This window comes from Bradysia coprophila, unplaced genomic scaffold, assembly GCF_014529535.1.
Source record: "Bradysia coprophila strain Holo2 unplaced genomic scaffold, BU_Bcop_v1 contig_326, whole genome shotgun sequence".
NCBI classification, from domain to species: Eukaryota; Metazoa; Arthropoda; class Insecta; order Diptera; family Sciaridae; genus Bradysia; species Bradysia coprophila.
In genome coordinates, this window is record NW_023503586.1 from 33,410 (window position 1) to 59,425 (window position 26,016).

Below are 26,016 nucleotides of genomic sequence, written 5' to 3' on the forward strand. Positions count from 1 at the left end.
GTAATATACATTTGAGACACACACACTTACACATTCCACTTAATTTTGACAATTTGGTGAAACTGTTGCAGACTTTTCGAAATTAACTTGAACCACTTTAAACAAAAATTCTTTTATTAGCTGCAACTATCAATTTCGCACAAACTGGTCACTACCTTATTACACAATTTTCCAACACATTTTTTAATTTTTAAAAAGAAATGTCCCGAAATTTTAATACTGACGATGCTGACACTTTTATTATGCGTGACTACTGAACGTGAAATAAATTCAGCCAACTGATTGAATTCTCCGATCGTCAAGATTTCTACAAAAAAATTATTCGATCGAAAAGGAGAAAATCACAAAACTAGTTCAATTTTGGGGACAGTGAGAGATTGTTTACATGAAATATAAATTTCAGTTCGATAAATATTTAATTTTAGAAGAAAGAAATGCTTTAAACCAATTTCGAAGAAAGAGTGAAAATGCAAATTTCCTTCGCGCCCACATTTCAAAATATGTACGAAAATACGTAAGTACCATAAATTTAAGGTACTCACACACACTACTGAATATTTCGTATTTGCTTTTGCTTCAGCGCTTGAACAAAATATTTACATAGAATGCCTGTCTATCCCACTATTATGTCATTGTGGGGAACTTATCAAAGAATTTGCTTGCTATGATGTGAGTGAGAAGACCGAAGACCAGTTTATTATAACTTGCCTTGAGGTACTTATCAAAATATTTCTTTCTCTTTCATCATAATACTCTGTGGAGCCAACTACCTATCTATCTATCCATCTGTAGCCTACAGACTGTAGGGGCCAACTGTCATTCACATGTTCCTTCTATCTCGCCACATGCGTACAAACTTATCATTTTTCTGTGTGTTAGCGACGGTGATTCTCGCTTAATTAATACAACCAATGTCACACGAGGATGGTTTCAGACCTCCTTTACGAGAATAAACTGTTATGATCAGAGCGAGAAGTTCGAAGACCAGTTAACTATTTTTACATTATATTATTTTGACACATCTCTCAAGGCAAGTTATAATAAGTGGTCTGAATTATATTTGGAGTTGAACCATGGAGTTATACGTACATTTTAGATGTCAATCACTCATCTCAAAAAATCTAGATGCCAATCAACGTCAGCGCTACCATCTCAACTTCCGAGTATGGCTTGGTCTCTTATACAGTTTATTGAGGATTTACATAGATTTGTGGTACCAACTGTGTGTTTTCCAGGTAAAATAAAGTTTTGTACCTTCGGAATATTGAATGGGTAACAAAGTACATACTGAATGTAATGGAACCCCTGGCAGATAAGAGAAAATACGGATTCCGACTTTCAAGCGAATTCACTTTTGTATTATTTATTACCATCATCATATTTTCTTGCACCTTATCTTGTTGCATCTACTGGTTGTGTTACACCATGTCTCTGGTGATTTAGAATCGTTTTCCACAATGACGGCAATGACACTTATTTGTTTTTGTATGTACTAGATTTTGCAATGAAATAATAAAAATGTCAGCGAGCGAAGTCAACCCATCAAACAAACCTTCAAAAAATCCATACACACTTCATGTCGCCATCTTAATAAATAGCCCAGTAGCATAATAGTACAATATTGAACCGGAATACATTTTTTTTAGTATTGAGCGAAAATACGCGTGTTATACTAATTAAATTGGACTTATTGATATAACATCCAAATCATCAGCATCAATTATGGGTAAATTGGCTACAAATGAAGCTGCAAAGCAGAAAAACGTCGTTCAGGGATCGGCAATAAAGAAACCTCGTGGAAACCGTACTGTTGGTAAAAACAATGCTTTGAACCGTTTGGCCTTCTCGCAGAGGTGGCTGGAAGACAACGACAAGGATCGTAAACCATTCAGTGATGAACTGTTCAGCAACGTATTTTCTAAGGAAAATATCGAGAAATTGGTTGATGTTGTCAAGAATGCCACAGAGACCGAGGTGAGCCAAAGTCGACGACTCTTGCCGGATGACTACATCTACTCGCTACAAATAACCAGCCAGAGAGTACCCCATGTCCCGGTGCATTTGTCACGAATGTAAGTGTTGAACTGTTGTAAATGTCGGGTGAAAAAAAATCAATCAAAACAGGTGACGCCATAACCTAGAAAATACAAAATGGCGTATCAGAGTTCGACTCTTGTGGTGCAAACAAAACAAACTAAATTAAACCTGTCGAAATAATGCCACAAAAATTTGTCTCTCGCTCAAACAAACATTTTCTTATGATAATGCCACAGCAATGAGTGGATGGTTACTTTACCATTAGTTTGTTTTGCTTCAACAATTTGTCCACGTACATTTATAAGAATAGAACAAATCTTGGTTTAACCTGTTACAGACGGCAAGCATATATGACCAGACCAGGTATTGTCGGGTCTATTACTTCCACCGATCGAAATCAAAGTATTTGTTATCGGTTGATTTCCAAATCATGTACTTCAGTTTCTTTAACATGCATTTTTCTACATAAAGGACCATATTACCCAGATCTTGTCATTATTTTTGTCGTCGTTATCGATAACAGATGACAGGTTAACAGTCTATAAACACTTAAGTCCTTGGCTAATTTCCTCAAGGCGTCAAGGCCAGAAGATACAAAACACTTGAGCGACCAAATTTGTCCGTTAAATCGCTATAGTTTAGTCCAACCAGGTAGTCTAATTTTTCATTGATATTTATAGTCTGTTGCCGCATTCCATCGAAACAACCGAGGCCGACGTTTGCTTGTTTGTCAGAGATCTGAAGCGTGGCCGAAAATTAGACTTTGAGCCCACAATCAAACACTACGAGCAACTATTGCGGTCAAAGAAGGTCACCCAGCCAATAACAATCATACCGGTACGTTAATCTCAACTGACATGACATAGACCCACTATTTACAACTTTCATTTTCTTCCAGGTCAATCAATTGTACAATGAATTCGCATCATTCGAATTGCGTCGTAAGCTCACATACTTGTATGACAAGTTTTTGGTGGATAAAGCCGTTGCAGCCCATGTCAATGGTTTTCTCGGCAACAAAATTATGCTGAAAGGTCGATCAGCCATACCAATTGACATACAGAGCGAAAATCTTCCGGATGAAATTGAAACCAATTTGCGGAAAGTGTTCTACAAGCACATCAACAACGGAATCGTTCAAATGGTGCCAGATCGGTATGGAAAAATTGGATTTCTGTTAACAAATTGAAAGGAAATTATGTTTTCGGTTCACATTATAGGTAGACACAGTATGAGCAAAGAACAGATTGGTGAAAACATTATCGAATTACTGAAGCAATTGGGCACTCTACATCCGGGTGGATCAAACAACATTTACAAATTGCATTTGAAACCGAACGTTAACATTTCCGTGGCCGTTCCAATTTACATCAATACGGGTAAGTTTTTTTTCCCAATGAATGCTATAGAGTCTAGCTCTGATTGTTCGGTAGAAAAGTTTAGTCCTCACTGTTACAAGTTTGAACACCAAATATCACAACGGGAAAGACTTCTGCCAACAGAATTTGGTCGGAAGTTTCCTTTCTTGTTCAGCAGTGGAAATGCTATTTCGTAGTAATTTGATTCGATTGATCATTGAATGGAAATATTTACATGCAAAACTTTCAGCAGGCTCAACAAGACACGGTTCATTGGGAGCCTAGTCATTGCGGTATAAGCCCAAAAAACATCTGTCTACTGATAATCTCCTAATTTGATGTTGCTTCTCGAGCAGTAGCTCTCTGGCTTCAGTGCCTCTGACTGTATGGGCAAAAAGGGCAATTATCATTGGCGCCCACATATATTTAACGTCTGAGGCTAAAAATGTGGAACCCGAGTCCACAAAATAAGTTTTTTTGATTCGCCTTAACATTTACATTTGATTCCCATTTAAAAATTGCTTTTGTCGTCAAAGGGCTTAAGACGGCACTGTTCTCAAGTCGGAATGGAATTCCTTACATTTGTTTGGGCAGTACGGAAGTCTTATATCAAACAATTTGCTAAATTCACCGCAATAGTCTTGTCCGGTAATTTAATAGTAGTCATAGTGTTTTAGAGTTTTTTTTTGATTGCGTTGCAAGTGTGTGTACTTGATATAAATTAGTGATTGCGTTGAATAAATGCTACATAGTAAAAGCGAGAACTAACAGGCCGGAGGGAAGAGGAGCACGAAATTGTGAGATTTTATCAGCTTGAAACATTCAATTGATCTGTGGCTCGTACAGTAACAATTTACCGATTTTCAAAATTTTATTGCAACATGAAGGCTGAATCGAGCTATTTGAAAATCTTCCTCGAACATTTGTTTCATTATTTAAAGTAGACCTTCAAGAGTATAGCAAGCGAAGCATACCGCGAACAATTAGGCGTCTTACGGTTCAGTGCAAACAGACAGAAACAAAGTTCTTTATATTCCGCGATTAGTCGCTAGGATAAATTTTGAATTTCTTTATTTTAATTGTTTTCATTTTTTCTCGGACATAACTAGACAAGTGTGAACTCATCACTCCAGTCCGGACGGGACCGAAAGCCAAAAATTTCGCTGAAATCGGCAAACAAGCTAAAAAACATTTGACGAACTTTAATATTAACACCAAGGGCTTGGTGGTGCCGAAAAAAGCGAAAATAGGAAAAAAAGCAAATAAAGCGAATAATTCAACTTAATTCAGTTCATGAAATTACTAAAACAAAAGCATTTTTAAGAGAGTAAACGATGCAAATTGTGGTTCATTTCGGTCATTTAGAATTTGATTTTGTCGGTATTTCTAACGTTAATAACTTCCGAGTACAAATAGTTTTTGTAACTACAGTCGAACTGTTGTTACCGTGCATACAACGATTGCAACTGTTCACTTTTCCTACGCAATGATTACGTTTTACATTCATGTCCACATATTTGCATCAACATAAACTTTAACATAACTTTGTTAAATATTTCGTTATTTTTGAAAATAAAAAACCAGAATTGAACCAAATGTTTATTTTTTATTGTTTTTCTCTTTTCGCTTAAGCCGCAATAGAACGAAAAATTAATCGTTGAAGGGGGGAACAAACGAACTTGTTTTTTTTTATGCATAGTTGGACCTTCGACCCTCAATAGCAAAAACTTCGAAAGTTTCCCAATCAAAATTTACCCATCAACCCGGCAATATTCCCATAACTAATTTCAGCTGTTCTCTTTCATTACCGTAGAAAAAGCTGAAAATTTGCGTCCGTCAAATGTCACCAAAACCGAAGCACCGGTTCCCGATGGTCTCACTAAAGTCAGAATTCAAGGCAAGTCAATAATTGGTGACAACATTGTGACTAGCGATGACGATACGGAAACGGTTGAAGCAAAACCAACCACTAAACCCGAAGTAGCTAAAGCCGCTGCTGCGCCCAATGCACCAAAAGTCGAAGATACTCAAATTCAGAATTTGATTTTGACCAATTTAAAGAAAATGGTCGGAAACGAGGCACCCGCTCTGCCCAAGAAACAAGTTAATCAATCTAATACCGGTACCGCTAATAAAGCGATTGCACGTCGTGCGAATCCGCCTCGTGCGCAAATGCGTAATGCTGGCAATAATATGAATCGACAACAGTCGATCGGTAATCGAAACGACGGTGGGAATAATCGCGGCAACATGGGATCTCTGAATCGCAGCTACAGCGGAAACGGTAACAGTATGCTGTCAGACTTTGGTTTGAATCGAAATATGTCATTCGGAAATGATCTGGGCAACAACATGCGAAACAGCATGGGTGGTGACCTGGGTGGCAATATGAGTTTCGGTGGAAATTTGCGCGGAAACTCAAATTATGACAATAATATGATGCGTGGAGGTTTATCGAACCCGTCCGATTTCAGTTCTGATTTTAGTAGCATAGGCATGCGAAGATCGAGTATGATGGGTTGGGTTCAATGGGATCCAATGCGATGGGATCGAGCGGCAGAGGATTCGATAATAGTAGCGGAATGGGAATGTCTGGTTCGAGTTTCAACAGTGGAAGCATGTGGGGAAATAGTAACAATTCCAATGGAGGTGGTGGTAGTGGCGGCGGTTACAACAACTCGTGGAACGGAAATTCGAACCGTTTCTAGTAATTTCCTTGACACACTCCTGATCATAAACAAAAAAAGTACTTTTAATTTATCAATGAAATTATCGCATTAGCTCGTAATTTGTATTATTAGTTCAAGAACAAATCTGAACATTTAACCGATTCTTTTTGGTATTATTTTTTTTATAAAACGTAATGTAGAATCTAATGTACTTTGGTTCCATTAAAGATCTTTGACGATGCGATGCTCGTTTTTATTCAGAAAAAATGAACACAGAGGAAACCAAAAAGCAATCCACTTTTATATCCACATCACCAGAATCTGTTTTTATTAAATCTTAATTGGATTTTGGTCATTAAAATTGGAAAATACATATTAAAAACCTGAGAGGTGTTCAGAGTTTGAACTCTGGTACACATGAGAACAATCGATTTTAATATGGTTCACAGTCACCATTCGATTGAGTTCTCCGGCATCCCGACGGGCATGGATATGTAGGATTATATTGCCACATAAAATACGGATTTGTTTCGTTGGTCAAAACATCCGGCAAATAAAAGGTTCTGGGCTGCATATGATCAGATTCCGAAAATATTTTATGCGAAGTGATTTGTATTTGGTCCCATCCCGCCTTGGTTAGTGTTCCGATTGACGTCCCAAAAATGTATTCCTTAAATCCAGCCCATCGAACTGCTGAGGCACACTTTAAATAGTATAAGATACGGTAAACCAATGTTTTTTATCATGTAGTTGCAATGCACCTACCATTGGACAACTTTCGGCATTAGTGTACAAACTCAATTGAGAAAATGCGTTCAGCGCCTCTTCCGGACTTAATCGATAGCGTCCATCCTTCGCTGTTAAAATGTCGGTACAGTTGTTGATAGCTACCATTTCACCGTGGGCACTCGGATTCCCAGTTGTAGACATTTGATTCACACCGACGCAAACTTCGTCTCCTCGTGCGTTCGCTGTATGATTAACTATAACTGTGGCAAAAGCAGCGAAAGGACACGGCGAACCATGCTCTGCAAGCGCTCTATTGGCTACTCTCATCCAATAGAATCGTGTGCTTAATGGTATTGAGTCATGTGTTACGTTGATTTGTGTGATCGACGAGCATGCATATGTAGAATGAATAACAATTGCGACGATTAGAATCACAGGGAACATAATGGTGACCGATGCTGGTCTAACTCGTAAGTGAAAAGCTTCTAAATTAATGAGTTCTGTATCAAAATTTGTTAAATTACAAAATTTGTAATAATGTCTTGATCTGTGGCTGCATTTATGGAAGGTTTTACCTACCTTGAAAACAGTTGCTAGCGCTTCTCGACGTAAATGTTAGATTTAGTTTTTTATCAAGTAAAAGTTGTACAACAATTCGTGTCTTCGCTCGTATTAAAAATGAAATAGGAGATAACGATTGAACTAAAAGAAGAGTGTTTTATCAAGTCCATTCCATTACTGTCTGCACTGTTCTAACAATCACATTTGTCATCTTACATCTCAACCACACTCACGTTATACATGAAAAGATGGACTAAGCACAATTTGATAAAATATATGCCTAAATAGTAGGGGAGCAGGGGACTGTTCATGTTCTCATACGCACACCGCAGAAGATGGTTCATAAGATAAGACCAGATTTATGTTAAATAAAGCTTTATCAGGGTTATACCTACCAACAAATCGTTTAGATTTATTATTGTAAACATAAATGTTATTAATCACCATCAAAACCATCAGTTTCAGATGGATTAGCATTTTTTCAGCAGTTTATGAATTTTGAATGTTGTATTTACGTCGAGCAATAGACTACATTTGAAGCTATATCCATAAATGCGAAACATAATTTAATGAACAGTCCCCTTCAATAGCCTTCATTCGTATCGTTAACAATGTCGTCAACAAAATAACTATGTGGCAAAAAAGTGTTTGTATTTATTCGAATGAGATTTATTCAGTTCACAGACGCCAACACTTTTGTTTATTGGAAGTGTTATTATACCACACACAATGTGTGAACCCGAAAATTCAGAAAGTTATCAAATGATCCGTACAAAAATGATCTACTGATGATCGCACTCAAATTTTAACAGGATGGTGGAATTCGGTCGGAACAAGGATAACAATCCGATGGATTTTTAGTTAAATTTAAAGAATTTGAGTTCGTAACGTGTCGAATGTGATTCAGTAAGATTCAAGTTCAATCATTCAATGCTAAGTTGGGACGGATTAACCCATGTTCGATTTTATACCGCACATGCACAGAGAGGACGCTTGAAAATATAACTCTGGGGAAAACAACGTGCTAGTAAACTATTCTGCAGAAAAATTTTCACTAAGACTTCAGTAAACTGAAGTTTTATAACTACAGAGATTCAAAGAAAAGTTGGAGGAGCGAGCGAAATTTTAATTAATACTTCAAAGTATTAATATTAATATTCAAAGAAAACTGATACTGAAGACTTGGTGAAAGTTATGATTTTTGCTGGAAAAGTGTGCACTTATTTTGTTTCTTTCCTTAAAATAGGTGCTGCAATTCAAGGCTGTATACTTTGGGGAGGTCACGCAGATGCAGATACGCGGGTTACACACCACGTTTCATACAAAAAATTCACCACGCCGTACAAATTCAATTTTGGTGAATTTGTTTGTATGGAAAAGGTGTGTTCCCGCGTATATAATAAAATGGCAATCTCCCCAAACTATTGCCTTGCTGCAATTTAGTAAGGTTTTGAGAGTATGCTAATGCTAAACTTGTTGGGACACGTATCTAACAACATTTGTAATCTGTTAAAAGCACTCGGCAGGTTGACTTGACTAAACTGCTTGGTTTTTTGCTCCTATTAGAGATGAGTGGGCCGCAGCCCATGCCTACCCAAACCCATGGGCATGGGCGTAATGGGCTTCGGAGATCGTGGGCATAGGCCAGGAGTGGGCATTTTTAAAAAACTTGGGCGCCCAAACTACGATTTGTTATCGTCATCCCATCAATTCATAAGAAATATTTTTCGATAATTAGTGTAATATCGGAATTTTTTTGGATCCTGGAATTAAATTTTGTTTGAAACGGTCGTCATTAACATGGGAGTCACTAGCAGAATGTCTTTATACAAACTTATTACCCATACAAGACACATTTAACACTAACTAAATCAGCGATTCTTGTAGACAAAGTTTTGTGGGCTGGGCTAGTGCCCATGGGCATTTTACTTGTGGGCATTGGTCTGGGCATTGGGCTTATTTTTTCAAATTATGGGCATAGTGGGCATGTGGGCACAAAAATTTGCTATGCCCACTCATCTCTAGCTCCTATCCAGTAGTGAAGGGGGCGTTCAAAAATATGATTCAATTTTATTGACATCTCCACCCCTGTCAAATGTTTCCTTCTTTCCTTGAATAATACTGGTCATATGCTTGTTGTATGTAACATTAACAGGTTAAATAGCTGAAAGGAAAAAGTGTAACCATACAGGGTCTAATCTCAATACTGCTTTGATGGTCATATAATATCGAATTGTTCCAAGACTCGAATCGGGTAAAATGAGAACTGGGCAAATACTTCGACCAAACTTTTTACTTTCCCACACCGCTGTCGATGTTGTACGTCAACATTGTTTAATAAAATGCAAAATTTATCAAAATTTGCAAACAACATAAATATATTTCGGTAAAATGTCAACAATTTTTCAATTTTCAGCACTTGTGCAAAAGCTTCTTCAATTTTGTTTGATTAAAAAAAAAATCATAAAAATTATCTGTGGCCCGATCGGCTATTTCATTTTTTTTAATTTCCAGAAGAAAAAGTAAATTAGATTGCAAATTCTCAAAAATAATTATTCTCGTTCATTGATTGCTTCATCGTAAATCTCATTTATTTAAATAAAAATGTTTAAAAATACTAAATTTATCCTTAAAAAATATGACTGACTTATCTGTGATATACCACGTGAAAATACACTGTACATCATGTGATCAAAATAAATTGCATCGGAAAACACAATTACAACCTTAAATTAATTTATGTTTTAAATTCAACAATTTTCATTGCCGGCTCGTCGTTCGAACTTACAATGACTCTCAGAAGAGCAATAAACGTACCAAGCTAGCCTACGTATAGAACGACGTGTTTGATTTTTACACCGCAAGGCATTTAAATGATCATGGAAGACAATCATGCCCAGAGCGGAAAAGGTCAACGTATACGTGTCCTGATGTATCGTCTATCACTGCTTCTATCGATACCCTTGGAGAATGATTTGATTATATTCGACCTGACGGAATACGTCTGTTTGCTACACGAAGGGTTCCATTTTGCACTTTCCATAGATTTGGTTAGAAACGTTATTCGATGTTAAAATTAACTTAAACTGCAGACTGGTGTAAGCTTATTATTACAAAATTACATCATCCAATTTATTTACCTAAACACTTTCTCTCGTAATTCTAATTTAAAATCACAAAATTTGTATTTCCATTCTTTTCTCTAATGCATAAAACTTAAAAACAACAATTCTCTTTCTGCTTTCATTTAGATAATTAACATAAGTCGATGTGTGTAGGATAATAAAAAATTGAGATAAAAAATTGATTATAAATGAGAATTTAATCGATAGCACGGTGATTTAAAGTCGCACTCGAGCCGGGTATATTATTGTCTACTGGTGATTCGGCTGGCGCATTCAAATTGTTTATGCCCAGATTGTTTTCCTTGACTTCCGGTTCTTCTTGCGTTATATTGAGCGTATCGTTCATTCGATGGTAATGTTGTTTAAATGAGCTGGCTGGTCGTGAATAGTCTAAATGATCGTATTCATCTAAAGTAACAAAGAGATAGAAATGTCCTTTTTCAGTTGACGGTATGCACAGAGTCTGCATTGCAGATCAATCATTTTTTTTTAGTGAAATAGATAATTTGTTGAGTAATTTTACAAACCTCAAAGGATTTACATATTTCCTTTTCCATTTACTACAGCGGGGGCATTAAAGGGGAAAGTAAATTTATTTCAAAGGTTTTAAGGAAAGAGTCAAAAGATGCTTCAAAAATAACTTATAGACGTGCAAAAGCTCTCTAAAGAGACATATCATGATACGAAATTAAAAGATTAGAAGTGCGGTCACTACAACGTATCTACCTATTCATTTACAAATTTTGTTATTGTCACCCACCTGGATCCTTATATGCTTCCTTTTGCACAATCTCGTCATACACGTGCTCTCCATTATTTTCGTCGATGAATTGATAAACATTTGGATTTGTCATATCAGCATTGTAGTTCTTTTGGCTAGTGTCTGTGTTAAAATTGACTGAGTATGTACCAGCTGTGAATAACAAAATATTTGTATTAAATCGTCCCAACTGAATCCCGCACAAAATCGACGTTACCTCTACTGCTAGCATTCGAGTCCGTATCACTGAATCCCAGCTTATACCTTTCCAAATTCGTCGGCTTGCTCGGCCTTAAATTATTTAACAATTGTGTATTGTCGGTATTGCTAGTCGTCTGGAAGGCATAAACTGGATTATCAAAGTGGTGGCGATCTGGTTGCGTTTGTGGATTTGCATGGAATTCCACATCGGCCACCCTGGTTTTCAAATCGCGAATCCTCCGGCGGTAATACATTAGAACGAATATTATCACTCCGACGAGCAACAACGAGACCGTCACTCCCCATGCTACACCCGCAGAATTACTTTCTTCCTTCACTTGTTCTTGAGCGTCATGTTTCAGTTTACTACAATCTTCGCCTGTGAATCCTTGCCGACATATGCAACCGTGCGCAGCATGACAAACAAATTTATCGGATTTGCAAGCACATTCACCGAGACAATGTTGACCGTAGTATCCCTCTGGACATACTGTGGAAAAAATTATTCGTTTAATCTTTTGTGAGAAACAACTTTGAAGGAATAACGAACCGTCTTCACAATTCGTTCCCATAAATCCAGCAAAGCATACGCAATGGCCGTCATTCTTCCTACATTTAGCACTATTTTTACATCGACACGTTTGACTGCAACTGTTTGAGAATGGGATTCAGTTAAGTAATTCTATTTAGCAGTAAAGAAAGTCAATAAAAGAAAGGACGACAATTTTACGTACCTCTGGCCGTAATATCCGTCAGGACACGGAACATTGCCTACAAAGAAGCTATTAGTATAGAACCTCTTTATCAATTTATGATAACAACTCACATGAAGATCCCGTCCAACCGGGCGCACATTGACACTGTCCAGTAATATGACTGCATTCTGCACCGTGTTCACACATGCATTTTAAACTGCAATGTGGACCATACGTTCCAGTCGGGCATGGATGTTCACAGGTTAAGCCAATATAGCCGGGACGACACACATATTCACCGGTCACATGGTTGCAAGATTTATTTCCGTACACGACATTTGGACACTTTTCTTTGCATCCATGTCCGTAGTATCCTTCTGCACATGGTTCACCACACGTGTCTCCTATCCAACCGCGACTGCATATACATTTACCGGTTTTTGGATCGCATGATGAATTATTGAGGCAGAGGCACTCCTTTTCACAGTTCTCTCCGTATAAGCCCGGCGGGCATTGGGTCTCACAGTTGACACCTACAATGATAAAACAATATTCATGACCTGATTCCTGCATCTGCATGTACAAAATTGATATGTTGAAGACAAGTTATGTAATGTTACGAACAAAACAATTATCGTGAAAATGAGGGATCCTTCTGTTACTTTAAGTGATCGATTGTGCAAATCGCTTGTCGTGTTCGAGAAAATGGTGTGAATTGTGATCCAATATCCTATTTACCTGTTCCATTTTCTTTGAAAGCAAGAAGCGAATAATATTTTCTTTATAAAAGTTACTTTACGATAGCAATAATGGCAATAATTGTACAGAAATGTTTGCTAAACTCACCTCCCCATGGTGCTTTACAAACACAACTGCCATCGGCTCCATCGCAATAAATTGCATTATCAAAATCACATTCGCACTTTTGCGAACAATTATAGCCAAACATTCCGAATTGACATTTTGTGTCACAAGTTTCACCGACCCAGCCCGGACTACAAGTGCATGTACCGTCTTGTGCATTGCATGCTCCTGTATTTTGACAATTGCATATTTGCTTACAATCTTTGCCGAAATGTTTTTCGTCACATGGACGGTCACACTTATGTCCCATCCAGCCAGCGGTGCAGAAACACTGACCCGTCTCGGTGCTGCACTTAGCACCATTTAAGCAATCACACGTTTGTGCACAGTCTTGACCATACGTACCGTCCTCGCACGTTTCTTCGCAATTCGATCCCTTGAAGCCCGGAGAACATGAACATGATCCTAATTATTGAAAATATAATTTAAGTTCCCTAAGTTCTTGTTTGTGAATAGTATCTGATCTGAATGTACCATTAGTGGGCGAGCATTGAGCACCGTTCTTACAGTCACAAGGTATTTGGCAATTTTTGCCGTACGTTAGAAAAGGACAAGGTCGATCACAAATACTGCTACTCCATCCCGCTTTACAATCGCATTCACCAGTCCATGGATGGCACATATCGGTGTTGTTTGCATAACATTCGCAGGTATTTTTACAGTCAGGTCCGTACATATTGTCAGGGCAGTTTCGCTCACTACAGTCAACACCAGTCCAGCCTTTCGTGCAAGTGCAACTGCCATCTGATTGATCACATTTCGCTTGGTTCTTACAACGACAAGTCTCGCTGCAATTGAAACCGAACGTATTGCTCGGGCAACTGTCCAGACATTTCGAACCGGTAAATCCTGGTCCGCATTCACAGTCACCGGTAACGTGATGACAATAACCACCATTATAACATTCACAAACATTTCCACAATTAACACCATAAGTTCCAGGTTGACAGCGATTTGCACAAACATCACCAGTCCAGCCAGCCGGACAATCACACTTTCCATTCTGGGGATCACATTTACCATCGTTTTGGCACTTACATTCTTGTCCACATTCTTCACCGTGCTTTCCTTCCGGACATGTTTCGTCACAGAGCGGTCCTTTATCAGAAATTCAGCAAAATGTTAATCGCAGCTTCAACATAGAATATAGTGAAAGCAGTACCTGTAAAACCGGCAGCACAGCTACAGCTACCAGATATGTGATGACAACTGCCTCCATTTTTGCAGCGACATGTTTCAGTACAATTCAAACCGAAACGATCAGGCGAACATTTATTTTCGCATTTTTCACCAATAAATCCTTTGGCACAATTGCAAACCCCTGTAGCTTGATCACAAGTTGAATTATTCAAGCAATCACACCGCTTCGAACATTCACGTCCCCAGAATCCCGTCGGGCAATCTAAAGAAGTTAGGCAATGGTCGATAGTTATACGTTTTCGAAACCAAATCGGTTGATGATTTAACTTACTGATATCACAAGCAGGTCCTCCGAATCCCGGATCACATCGACACACTTCAGGTGCAACACATTCACCATGCTTACATTCTGTACAAATTGGTATGCACATATCGCCTTTCTTGTTTTTCCCGTAACCAGCTGATAAGACAACAATGTCACTAAGTTTACTAAGTCTCAAGTTGGACTAAAAATGTGTCTTACCACAACATTCCTTGACGACTCTTGATTTAGTTAAGTTTTGTGTTTTATTGACGGTGCGAAATTTGATTCGATATTTTGAACATCTTGGCGGTACACTCCAGCACCAGACACTTTCTCGTTCTTGATACGCCTGTTTTTCAGTTATCACAACTTCTAGTATGTAGCTGAAAATTACGATCGTTAGATTTGGGAATTTTTTTATTTTATTTAAATTAAATCTGTTCTGGCCCCTTCAAACTATTCTCGAATTTTAAAACATGAAACTAACATCGTTTGTATTTTCGTGCCAGTCAACAAAATGCAGATTGTTTTGAACAGGTGTTATTTTCATAGGTTTCGGGTTTCTGTTGAAAAAGGATTCAGTTACAGCTAAATCGTGATAGACAACTTAAAATACAGACAATTGATGAGACTGGTTTCAAATTTGACATGACCTATCGTAGTGCGTTGCCTGACCAATTGACCATTAATAATTTTTACCATGAATTTTTAATGTAAAATTCTACCACAAATTTTGGGCTACAAATTTAACGACGTTTCTTGATTGATATCCATGGGCAGTGGTCGGTGTAATGGTAATGAAGGCAATTTGTATTTTACGAAACTGACCATCAAAAACTCAATTCTAATCTCATTATTAATGGGGGGAGCCGCGCGCGATATGACTTCCATTATGAACAACTATTAGAATCATTTCGTTTCGTTTTTAAGAATCAAGAAATTATTCAAACGCATTCCACGAAAAAACATGGCTCTTCCAGTAATCATTGTTTTTGTAATTTAATATTTCCTACGAAACATGATTTTGCCATTATATTTGAATAAAGCCTTTGTTTCAAAATAAAATAAAAAAATTGTACTGCAAAGTCATTGTGTTAATAAAACACCTAATCTTATCCTGAAATACACCTATCAATTCTTTAATATTTCGTTAAAAAATTGTTTAAGTAAATAAAAGTCAATTTGAGGAATATATTTCTTTCATGGTTCGTTCAACCTCACAAGTGTTAATGCAAACATTTTTCTTCCATTACAATGAGCAAAAAAAATTGTATACGACGCATTTCTAGTTATTATTTACTTTGGGACGTTTAAAAATAGATTTTAAATAAAAAATTGAGAAATACGAAAACTATGTTGATCCTTCACTAATACCCTAACTTTGTCCTGCTGTAGGAAATACTCGAGGAAATCTAATATTTCAGAGTCTAAAGTTCTAATGCTAAAAACAAACGAAGCAGATTGTCTATGCTTCGTCTGTTTTCAGCATACACGCACGGAATTTTGAAAACCGACGCACGGAATTTTCCGTTTCTGTGTTTTACTTGAGTTTTTGATTTCTCCATACAAAAATACATGCAAAATTCACAAAAAAAAACTAGTAAACCACCAAACAGAAAATGTGTCGGTTTTGAAAATTCCGTGTGTGTAAGTGTAAGCAATCTTATAGAACCAGAATTGTTAGTATCTTTCAAGTGTACATAAAAAGTACTCAACTACATTCAGTTTAAAAGTAGAATATTTCATTTAAGTGTTGCATCAAAGGTACCGTTCCCATGATAGATGCAGCATTCCCCTTTTGGATAGCTGAAGAGCATTTTATCAAAACTAGTTAAGTCCATTTTTCATGTATAACGTGAGAGAGAGAGAGTGAGACAGATGTATTTCAACTATTAATGTTAGAAGAGTGAAGAAATGGAATCACTCTTCAGCTACACTGATGCGCTGTAGACATAAAAAGTGTTCAACTTACTCTTCTAATTTCTTGCACACGTTCGGTCCTGTGAGTTCTACATCTGAGTCTGCGTTTATCGATGTTGTTAACGTAATTAATACCAAACTAATACCCAAAATGAACTTCATGTTGGTTTGTTATACAAATTTAAAAAACAAAATTAATTTAAATAAAACTATTCACTCGTTACGAACTTAGTTAACTAAAAGCACTTTAAATTAAATTATTTTACAGCAAAATACTTTCACATTTTATTATTTTTACTATTTTAATGCAACGCAAAATCAATTTCAATTATTTATTTTGTATGATGGATTTGGAAACCATTGTCACGGATATTTCACCTGCAATTAAAAAACGTTTACTGTTAATTCGATGCGTTATATTGATGCAACATTTTACGTAGAAATTTACTGTTAAGAACTTAACATTCGTAGAATACAAAATATCATATGACTGTACTGATCAGACATAATATGTCGCTTTACGTCAGAAAATCCAAAATTGAACAGTTTACATTGCAATTTAAGTACAAGTAAGTGTAATGCAAATGCGCATTAGGTTTCTGCAAATAATGCAATGTTTCAATGGTCTTATTAGCCTACGCATTTACCTTGCGTATTATATATTTGACTCAAACTACATTTTAATACGAAATTATAGACGAATCTACAACTGAATATAAGCCAAGAATGATTTCCTGTGTGTAAATACCATCACTATCATTTCATTGGTCATGCAACAAAGAAGTTATAGTTTAAAACTTGTTGACTTTATTTATAGTTTAATATTATGAGTTACACCCTCGTCTGGTGGATTATTCAAACACTCACACATATATTATAACAAATTGTTTACTTGTTGACGAGTTTTTTTCGACTCTACTCAATATAATCGACTTGTAAGATCTGAATTGATGTTAATCTCCGTCTACATCATCATGGCTGTATAATCTCATTGCTTGATTCATCAATCGTAACATCACAATCTTTTTGAAATCTTGTCAATCGACGTCTCTGCGTTTAATAAACGTAATGTTGAAAGTTGACAAAGTCAATGAGATACATCTCCGGTTACATTATCGACAGAAAAACAATTTATTAATTTGCTTGTCGTAGTTGCGAGCGAATTTCTGAAAATTGTTGGGTATAATCAAAATATTGAGTCGTTGTTAAGTTAATGTGAAATTTAAAAAGAAAAATGCGTTTTTCACAATCCAACATCGTGAGTCAAGCGAGTATTGTGTATTGAAATAATTATGAATATCATTCCCTCATTTGAATGCGCCTAGCGACAGCGTATCTATGATGAAAACTAAACGAAACTTAAATGATGTTAACCTTTTAGAAACTATAAAGATTCAGTTCGTCGTTGTAAATTGTCTTGTAAAAACGCACAGTGCGTTACACACAAGCATGAGTATAAGTGCTCTAAATAGAGTACTGAAACTGAACAGTGTATCATACTAACGTAAAACACTGTAAAAACATTTTCATGCAAAATAGAGTGCAGCTGACCACTATGATCACTCATTGTACTTCTTATATTCCAGCTACTCAGATCAACCGCTCTCCGGCTCGTGCTCGAAACTATACATTTTAGCCACTGCATTTTACTATATTTGATGTCAAATTAAATATAGCGAGAAACATGGTCGGTATAACATTCGCTCTACAGTGATCTTCTATAGGCATCAACGACATAAATACGCCTATTGCTTCCTTTAAAACCGTTTGTAAGAACTAATGTTGAAATTGTACAATGCAATGTGCTGAAAGTACTTTACAGGTCAAAAGAAGTGTCATAGCTCGTGATTATACGCTTGCCGATTATAAGAAAGTAAAGTCACTTATTTCACTCAGAACATTAGGTAGAACCAAAATGTTGGCATATTTTTTCGCATTGATAACAAGAATGACGAATCAACACTGAATAATATAATTAAACTGCTAATGTGGTCTGTGATAGCATCCCTTATTATCTCATTTAAAAAAAATGAAATGCGTAGTGTTGACTGAAGCGAAAAAAAAATAAGTAAACAATTTGTGTAAGTAGATACTGAGTCATTGAATACGACTCCTTCACATTTCGTTTGCATCAAAACTCTTAAGCGCTAAAAGAAAGAGATTTTTGTACGAACTTTTCGATGAATCTGTAATAGAGCATACAACATCAAAATTTCTGTAATTAATAGACTAAGGATTCTATCTTGTCGGCTCTTCCTGAAAATATCAAGCCAGGCATAGCATAGAGCTGTGTGTGGTCGTTAAACTTACATGACCTGATATGAACTGATTACTTGAGCTGACATTTATAAGGTTAATGCATAAGGTGCATGACACCAAATTTTTGTATTTACACAAGCACATAGATTTGATGAGGTGGTCAAGGTGGATAGGGTAGATATAGCCATTCCGATTATTTAGGTTGACCTGGCAGGTATGAAGTAAAAACCAAAACTAAACGGGTCAGCCTGACTTTTCAGCATTATTTCACTAGTTCTAGGTTTACTTTCACATTTTTTTTCGATAACCGATTATATCCGGCAACCCTATCAGTGAACTTGAAAGACTTTTCGGTCGTTAAAATGACATTTACAAAAATATTGATCGCATGTTACTAATGAACATGCAGAGGTGGGTAGATAGAACCCAATTTGTAAGATATGAATATGAATGAATCAATAGAATCTGATAGAAATTATTGTTATTACACACATGGATGATATAATTGTGCTCGTATAACCGAATTACAGACAGTTCATTGTCAAGGTCGTAGATGTAAGAAAATATCGAACAAATTCGTCTACATGAAAAGCTATTTGTGTATCTATAACCGAAATGGGCGGAGATAAGAATCATAATAACTCGAAGTATATGAAAAATGTAGTGAGCCACATGAATGTTATTCATTTAATTATTATGTTGGACACAAACAATTTTATATTCTCAACGATACCGTTTGGTGGCTTGAAATTAGGTCGCATTATTTTCCGCATGTAATTTTTATTCGATAAGTAAACTTTTGCTATGCAGAAAATGTCTGCACCAAAATTGTTTAAATAAATTATTGGAACACAGCGAAAGTACACGCTAACGAATAAAAATTTAAAAGCACGAACTCAGCAATAGAAATTTGAGCAAACAAGCGTCGAATATGTTTTACTGATTGCTCTTACGATCAAATATTTAGACTTATAATAGATAAACAATTATTGTATAATGTATACTATGTCAAAGGTACGTAATCTATCTAGTCTAATTCCGAATAGTTCGTGATAATCGAACAACAATCGCATTAAATCTAGTCATTAGATGCCTTTAAAGTTATCGTTAAATCACAGTATTTATGTCATTTAATGGTATCAGATTCCACTGCGAATGTGTCATTCATTCATTGAAGTTTTCCAATAAAAAATCGAAAATCCCAGCTTAAAAAAATTAATTGCTGACATCCCGTCACAATTTACTTGTTCAGGTCAATAGACCAGTCAATAGAGTGAACCCATTTACAACATAGTAGAATATTCTTCAATAGACATCGAATGTCGAGAACTCTAAGCATTTCCATGTTTCTTTTTAAAGTATTTATAAACACTGAAACTTACTCATCCAAACTGAAGTAAACTAAAATGTTCGGAGTTTATCATCATATCACATGAATCATACGGCATATTATAAACTAACTGGTACAACACAGATGTTTCTCTTACAAATAAATAATATTTCTTAACATTCTTAACTCATAAATGAGACACGATACATTTTGTATCACTACTGCGAGTTCACAAATGAATGAAGTAACCAAAAATTCTGAGAATGAAGCAGCCCTCAATAACTGAGCTTTTATATGGTGGTTATACATGTTTCTCAACTACGCGACGAAAAGTAAAACTTTTGTTAGTTTTCTTGAGAAAAACGTTGTATGTAACTCGGTGATAAATTTATATGTGTATTCTCACTAGATGCTGCAGAACGAGAGGGTGATAATACACATCGAGTGCCTAAAATAGTAATTTATGCAATAAGTTTATAATTGGGGTTGATTTTGTCACTGTGATGTGATGACTACATCGTTCGATAAATTACTATTATGCAACACAACATCAAAATGTGCAATATCACACCTTACATGTCCATGTTTTGCATAAAACGTTTTATGAAACTCCATGAAAAGTGATCCATTAGGCAGGCATACAATATGTATTGTGTATTGTCACACTTGGCGCACATCTAATTGATAAAGCACTTTCAACTCGATGTCACATATAACTGTTTATGTTCGGTTGCATAAATAACTATTCTTGTAACTCAACAAGTTATAACGAAATTTCAGCTCAGTTAGTTAGATTAGCATAGAGCAGATATCTTCCTTTTGGTATACATGGCTTGATCAAAATAAACAAAAAAAAAAATCTCGACTTTGTTATTGATGAGGCGTTAGATCTAACATCTGAGATGTTAGATGACGAGTTTGATGAAAGAAAACCGCCTAACAGTTCGTGTGATAAAATTTAGCATCCTCAGTAAAAAAGACAATCAATCCAAGCAGAACAGATGAGTCTGCTTTTATACATACGTTATCAAAATATTCAAGTGTTTTTTTTTTTTTGTAAACACTGCCACCATAATAAATGTACTTCATAAACAAATCCAACGTCCACTCTGGTAATTTGGTTACTATATGATGTTATATCGAGCGGATGTAAATAATTGATAACTTCAAGGGAAAATATTGTCATGATTTATAATTCGAATCACCATAAGGCAGTGGTGTTTCACTCATTCTTAGAGTCTTTGTTTATGTTTTTATCTAACTTTTTTTTTGTTTCAGCTGTTTTGTACAAAACATTTTTTTTTTTTGTAATTCGAATTTCTATTCACCGTCATTTTCAGATAATAAAAACTATGAAAATGCTAGTTACGAGCCTGGTTATAATACAAACATTTAACAATTAGATGAGAAGTTGAATTATTCAAATGAATGGTGGAAGTTTCTGAATGGAAATAATTGTCATTTAATAATTATTGTAGCAGATGAAATTTTCAACGAACAAAACCCATATTATTAACAGTTTAACGTTGTTATGTGTGTATGGGATGACAATAGATTAGTCTGAAAGTCAAATAAAACTTTCAATTTCCGAACTAAAATATTCAAACGGAAAATATGTTAAACAACAGTTTGTTGTCTGGTCCTACGTACAATTTTATACTCCTTTCTTTATAAGCAAAACAACATACATACTTCATGCTGATAAGAATTACGCATAGACCACCTGCAGTAACACTTTTCTGCTTAATTACTGATTAGGTGCTTATTAATTACAATTTACAGAATTGCAAAACGTTTCATTCTCCATGTCCAAGCATTTTACAACTTGACTTATCATTTGATTTTTTTCTGTTAATCCGTTAATGCGCAAGCGGTCGTTACACAAGCAAGAGAGTGTGGAAAAAACAATATTTTTTCAATAATTTATCAATCCATAATGACGATTAGTTCGATGGAAACGAAGATAAGATAAGAATGATAATATAAATAGCCAATTCCGTTTTAACATACTAGGGATGGAAGAACGAGATTCCACTTCAATACGGCCAACTCAAATAAATGTAGAAAATATTTGTTTTAAGGAGATAAGATGTATACTCAGATAGTTTCGCCGTAGTTCGACTCATACTTTAAAAACTATCACACTGACAAAATGGATAAAAGTAACCAACAAAATGATGTGAGAAAGAATGCGAAAAAGGTAAAAAAAGGATAAAAACTGTCTGCTTTGCAGAAATTATCTGTCGTTTTTATGATGTTATTGGATATCTCGTTACGATGTAAGACTCATTTATACCAGTAATATTAACATTCTCATGCGAAATAACTAATAGCTTCGCATATCTTTTATAAATTCTTCTACGAAAGTAGATAATTATCAGTTCGGAAGGTTCGTTGATCGTCTGTCCAATAGCTGATAGGATTAAGATATTTACACTCAAGTTATAAATCTTGAGTGTAAATATCCTCCTAAATACACCAAAATAACTGGTAAACACTCATTTGGATTGATAAAAATAATGTAATTCACAAAGTTAATACATTTACGTGTTACGACATGTTTCATTTTCATTTACATTGCCTAATCACGTAAAGCATTGTACTTCCGAGGTTCCAAGTTGTGTATTTGACAAGTGGGGAATATAGCCCTCCCCTTCGGGTCGGGCTGTAACACCTCACTTATTAAATACACAACTTGGAACCTCGGAAGTAATATACTATTAGAGTCAGTTAGACAATAGACAGTTTGCGCAAATGACGTTATAAATTAAAAGTCAACTTATAAGTTGGAAATTTCAATTTTTTGTATGAAGATGTGACTTATATTTTCCTCTTTTATTATAAGTTGACTTTTAATTTATAACGTCATTTGCGCAAACTGTTGAATACAGTTACGGTTTTATGTAAAAAATAGAAGAGATAGAGAGCTATATTCACTTCTCAGATCTAAACTTTTATTCCATTTTCTATAAAATAAATAACAATCAGTGACAATATCAACAAACAACGAAAATCTTTACAAAAGTTCAAATGAATTTTCTTTATAAGAAACCCGCACATACCGCAAGATATTACACTCACATAACTAGAATATTATTTGGTTTTAGTTTAGAACAAAATAAACTTTAAGCTATTCAATTTCTGTTTTGTCTAATTTTATTGCTATGTACTTTACTACTAAGTATCTGGTCTCCAAAAGAATTTATAAAAAAAATTACTGCGACGCACAACACACATACAAAATGTGAAATAAGTGCGATGAAATGGTGTGTATTTACATGATGAGTGCGATGGAATTGGTGTGTATTTTTATAGGATATTCAAATATTTATTTATTCAAACTTGTTTTTGCTTGAAGTAACATCCACTCAATTTTACAGCAGTGGTGAACGCGGCTGAAAAAATAGATTCTACCACAGTAGATTGCCGCATTTTTATTTATTTATTTATTAGTATTATTTACTCAATGGAAACGACAAGTGCAGAATACTTTTTGTCTTGTCTTTACTCAATGATTTTGATGGAAAAAATGCAAAAATAATTTTCGGACCAGTGCCAATTTTTTTTTATATTCTCAGAATTTCTAAGTTAGCAGCGTTTCACGATATAATTTTTTTTCGAATTTAAGTTTGCCGAAGATGAAACCTTCGATTTTCTTCTGTTCAATGGCAAGGATAAACTAAATGACAAATTGGAAACTTAAACGTTCTTATGCAGAGAATAGGATCATAGAGACGGTGACCCAAACAAAAAACATAAATCATTTTTTCACTGGCTCTTAGACCAAGCAATGAAAATGTATCGAATGTATCGTCAGAATTCTATTATGACATTTCTGTTTACTATTGCATGTTCAATGTCAGTACATAGAGGATATGACAAATATGGGAAAACACTTAAATCTGTTAGAATGTTTTAATAGCTGTACATCAAATTAAGTCCATAATCTCGACAAACAATCAACATGAATAAATGGAATACCGGAGGAATGTTTTCTCCATTTACAGTCACAACAAAGGATTCACACTATTATTGTTACGACTGCTCATTGTTGTATAACACGAACATGACCAAATCTTTTCTAAACCACATTATAAATGTTTAGGGGGTGATTGAACAATGAAATGGTAAAGTTTCATTGATATCGCATCATGCTTTCTGTTTCAGAATTCACTATTTAATTCAAACTGCAGACTATTGTATGTATATATGAGAAATGCATACCACGCATACATATATCACTGTTCGTCAATTAAGAAAACTCAACAACACTCTCTCGGATAGCGGCATTCGCTTCCAGTTATTGTGAGCTCAAAAGATTCACAGCCGAATCAAAACCTGTATGTATAACAAGCAAATATTATTTTATCTTTATTATCTCGCACACAGCCACACACATACACGTTCAAACACAACATGCATGAGTATTCAACACTATTATTTTAAATGAAATCCATTAATTCTTAATGAAAATTATTTGAGGTGTAAATTATGTCGGACAAAAGTTTCACATTCATGCAAAATATCATTCAAATTTGGGTCATTATCGAAACATGAAGCGTAAGCAATAAAATCGAAGTCACAGTTTCAAATTCGAATCTATATTTCATGAAAAAATTAAAAACCAATCAACAACTGATTCATTCTTTGTATAAATGACCAACATACGTTAACTGCTGACGTAATGAATAATTATAATTTGTATAAAGTAAACATTAATATCGCACTACACAATTCTAATGCCTTAGCACAAAGAAACACTTTTTTTTTATTATTGTGGATTAAGTATTTATAATTACTAGACGGTCCACAATCGCGATAAATTTCGAACGTACCTTTCATAGGCTATGCCCACACAAAAAAAATGTATTTAGTAAACAAGCCAATGGAAAAGAAATGAATTTTCGTGTGATTCAAACGCGAGTATCTCAAATCAACTAAACTGAAGAACTGAAATGAGCTATAATATAAAACTGGAAGAGGAATTATAAGTATACTTGTGAATGTTATACATCTATACCATTTATATATACATGTGTGCTCGTGTGTGTGTGTTTACAATAATCAGGGTAAGGAATTAGTGCACATATTTTATGTATGATTTTTCAACTTTTTGTTGTGTATACCCGTACCCGGTATACCCACATATTGTGAATATTTAGGAGGGTTAATAAATTGAGTGTTTCAACCACACTCCCTTTTAAAAATAGATTTCATTTTCCATTTAAGACAAATTTAAAAACTTCAAAAACAAATACGTCTATCAGGCTGTCGAGTGTCGAGTCGTGGAGAACTGATTCTCTTAAAAAATTACTTTTCACAATTCCGGTCCATAATCATCACCTTTCCATGCATCCATTTAATGTCGTTTTGAAGGTATTTATTTCACTGTATTCCCAGACACAGTGGAACATGAACTTTTTTTCGCACGCAGTGCAATATGAATTTTTTTTTCGCACGCCGTGCGATATGAACTTTTTTTTCGCACGCTAAAGAGCCTATTACCTTCAACGAAGGCTAAATTTTTATAAATAAAAATCTTGCATTGACCAGAAATCGAACCCCCGACACCAAAAGGTTTTTGAATACAAAGCAGCGACTGCGATTTCATTCAACGCGTCTCTTTACATCACATTGAAATGTGTATTATAATGCAGCCTTCTTGATCGTTCAAATGAATTTCGGTATAAACAAGAATTTTGGTACAAAATGTAGGACATGTTTTGCATTGGAAAGGTGATTATGGGCCGAAATTGCGAAAAACGTTGTATCTACCACGGTAGGTATGCCGGTATTTTTTCGCACACGACGTCTTGTCGACCTCGGCTTCGCCTCGGGTCGACAATCGACATCTACTGCGAAAAAATACCTTCATACCTACCTTGGTAGATAAATAACTATCAATTCGATTAATTTCTTGATTTCATTCGCCTCCATAAGTCCGTAGATTAGCTTCTTGGAAAGGTTTAGTGTCTAATAAGAGTTTTCTTGTTCCCTTTTGTATTGACAGAACACTCATAATAGTAAATAACGTCTTTATTAGTAACTTTTTATTTTTCTAAGT

At 35.4% G+C, this 26,016-nt stretch overlaps 3 protein-coding genes across 6 annotated transcripts; 1 reads left to right on the top strand and 2 right to left on the bottom strand.

Annotated features, from left to right (window-relative positions):
* The first annotated feature begins 1,598 nt into the window (after positions 1-1,598).
* LOC119079709 (ribosomal L1 domain-containing protein CG13096-like) lies at positions 1,599-6,308 on the top strand. The gene is made up of 5 exons (XM_037187766.1): positions 1,599-2,072; positions 2,718-2,874; positions 2,936-3,194; positions 3,258-3,416; positions 5,209-6,308. The coding sequence occupies exons 1-5, from the start codon at positions 1,723-1,725 to the stop codon at positions 6,174-6,176; spliced, it is 1,893 nt and encodes a 630-aa protein (XP_037043661.1). The 5' UTR covers positions 1,599-1,722; the 3' UTR covers positions 6,177-6,308.
* Positions 6,309-6,390: 82 nt separating this feature from the next.
* Positions 6,391-7,459, bottom strand: LOC119079721 (guanine deaminase-like). Its single transcript, XM_037187785.1, has 3 exons — positions 7,373-7,459; positions 6,830-7,293; positions 6,391-6,767 (listed from the first exon to the last, which is right to left on the bottom strand). The coding sequence occupies exons 2-3, from the start codon at positions 7,235-7,237 to the stop codon at positions 6,498-6,500; spliced, it is 678 nt and encodes a 225-aa protein (XP_037043680.1). The 5' UTR covers positions 7,238-7,293; positions 7,373-7,459; the 3' UTR covers positions 6,391-6,497.
* A 3,005-nt stretch (positions 7,460-10,464) lies between these two features.
* LOC119079720 (protein draper) lies at positions 10,465-24,925 on the bottom strand. 4 transcript variants are annotated; one of them, XM_037187783.1, is made up of 15 exons: positions 24,788-24,925; positions 16,416-16,741; positions 14,663-14,826; positions 14,471-14,599; positions 14,162-14,401; positions 13,474-14,097; positions 12,982-13,404; positions 12,874-12,885; positions 12,267-12,668; positions 12,175-12,211; positions 11,991-12,091; positions 11,457-11,930; positions 11,240-11,392; positions 11,007-11,039; positions 10,812-10,887 (listed from the first exon to the last, which is right to left on the bottom strand). In XM_037187783.1, exons 2-14 carry the CDS (start codon positions 16,523-16,525, stop codon positions 11,017-11,019), a joined length of 2,892 nt encoding a protein of 963 aa, XP_037043678.1. In that variant the 5' UTR covers positions 16,526-16,741; positions 24,788-24,925; the 3' UTR covers positions 10,812-10,887; positions 11,007-11,016. The 4 variants fall into 4 exon arrangements, with proteins under 4 accessions (XP_037043676.1, XP_037043677.1, XP_037043679.1 ...); XM_037187781.1 differs by lacking the exon at positions 11,007-11,039 and having other exon boundaries at positions 10,465-10,887; positions 24,788-24,924; XM_037187782.1 differs by lacking the exons at positions 11,007-11,039; positions 12,874-12,885 and having other exon boundaries at positions 10,465-10,887; positions 24,788-24,924.
* Between the last annotated feature and the right edge of the window lie 1,091 nt (positions 24,926-26,016).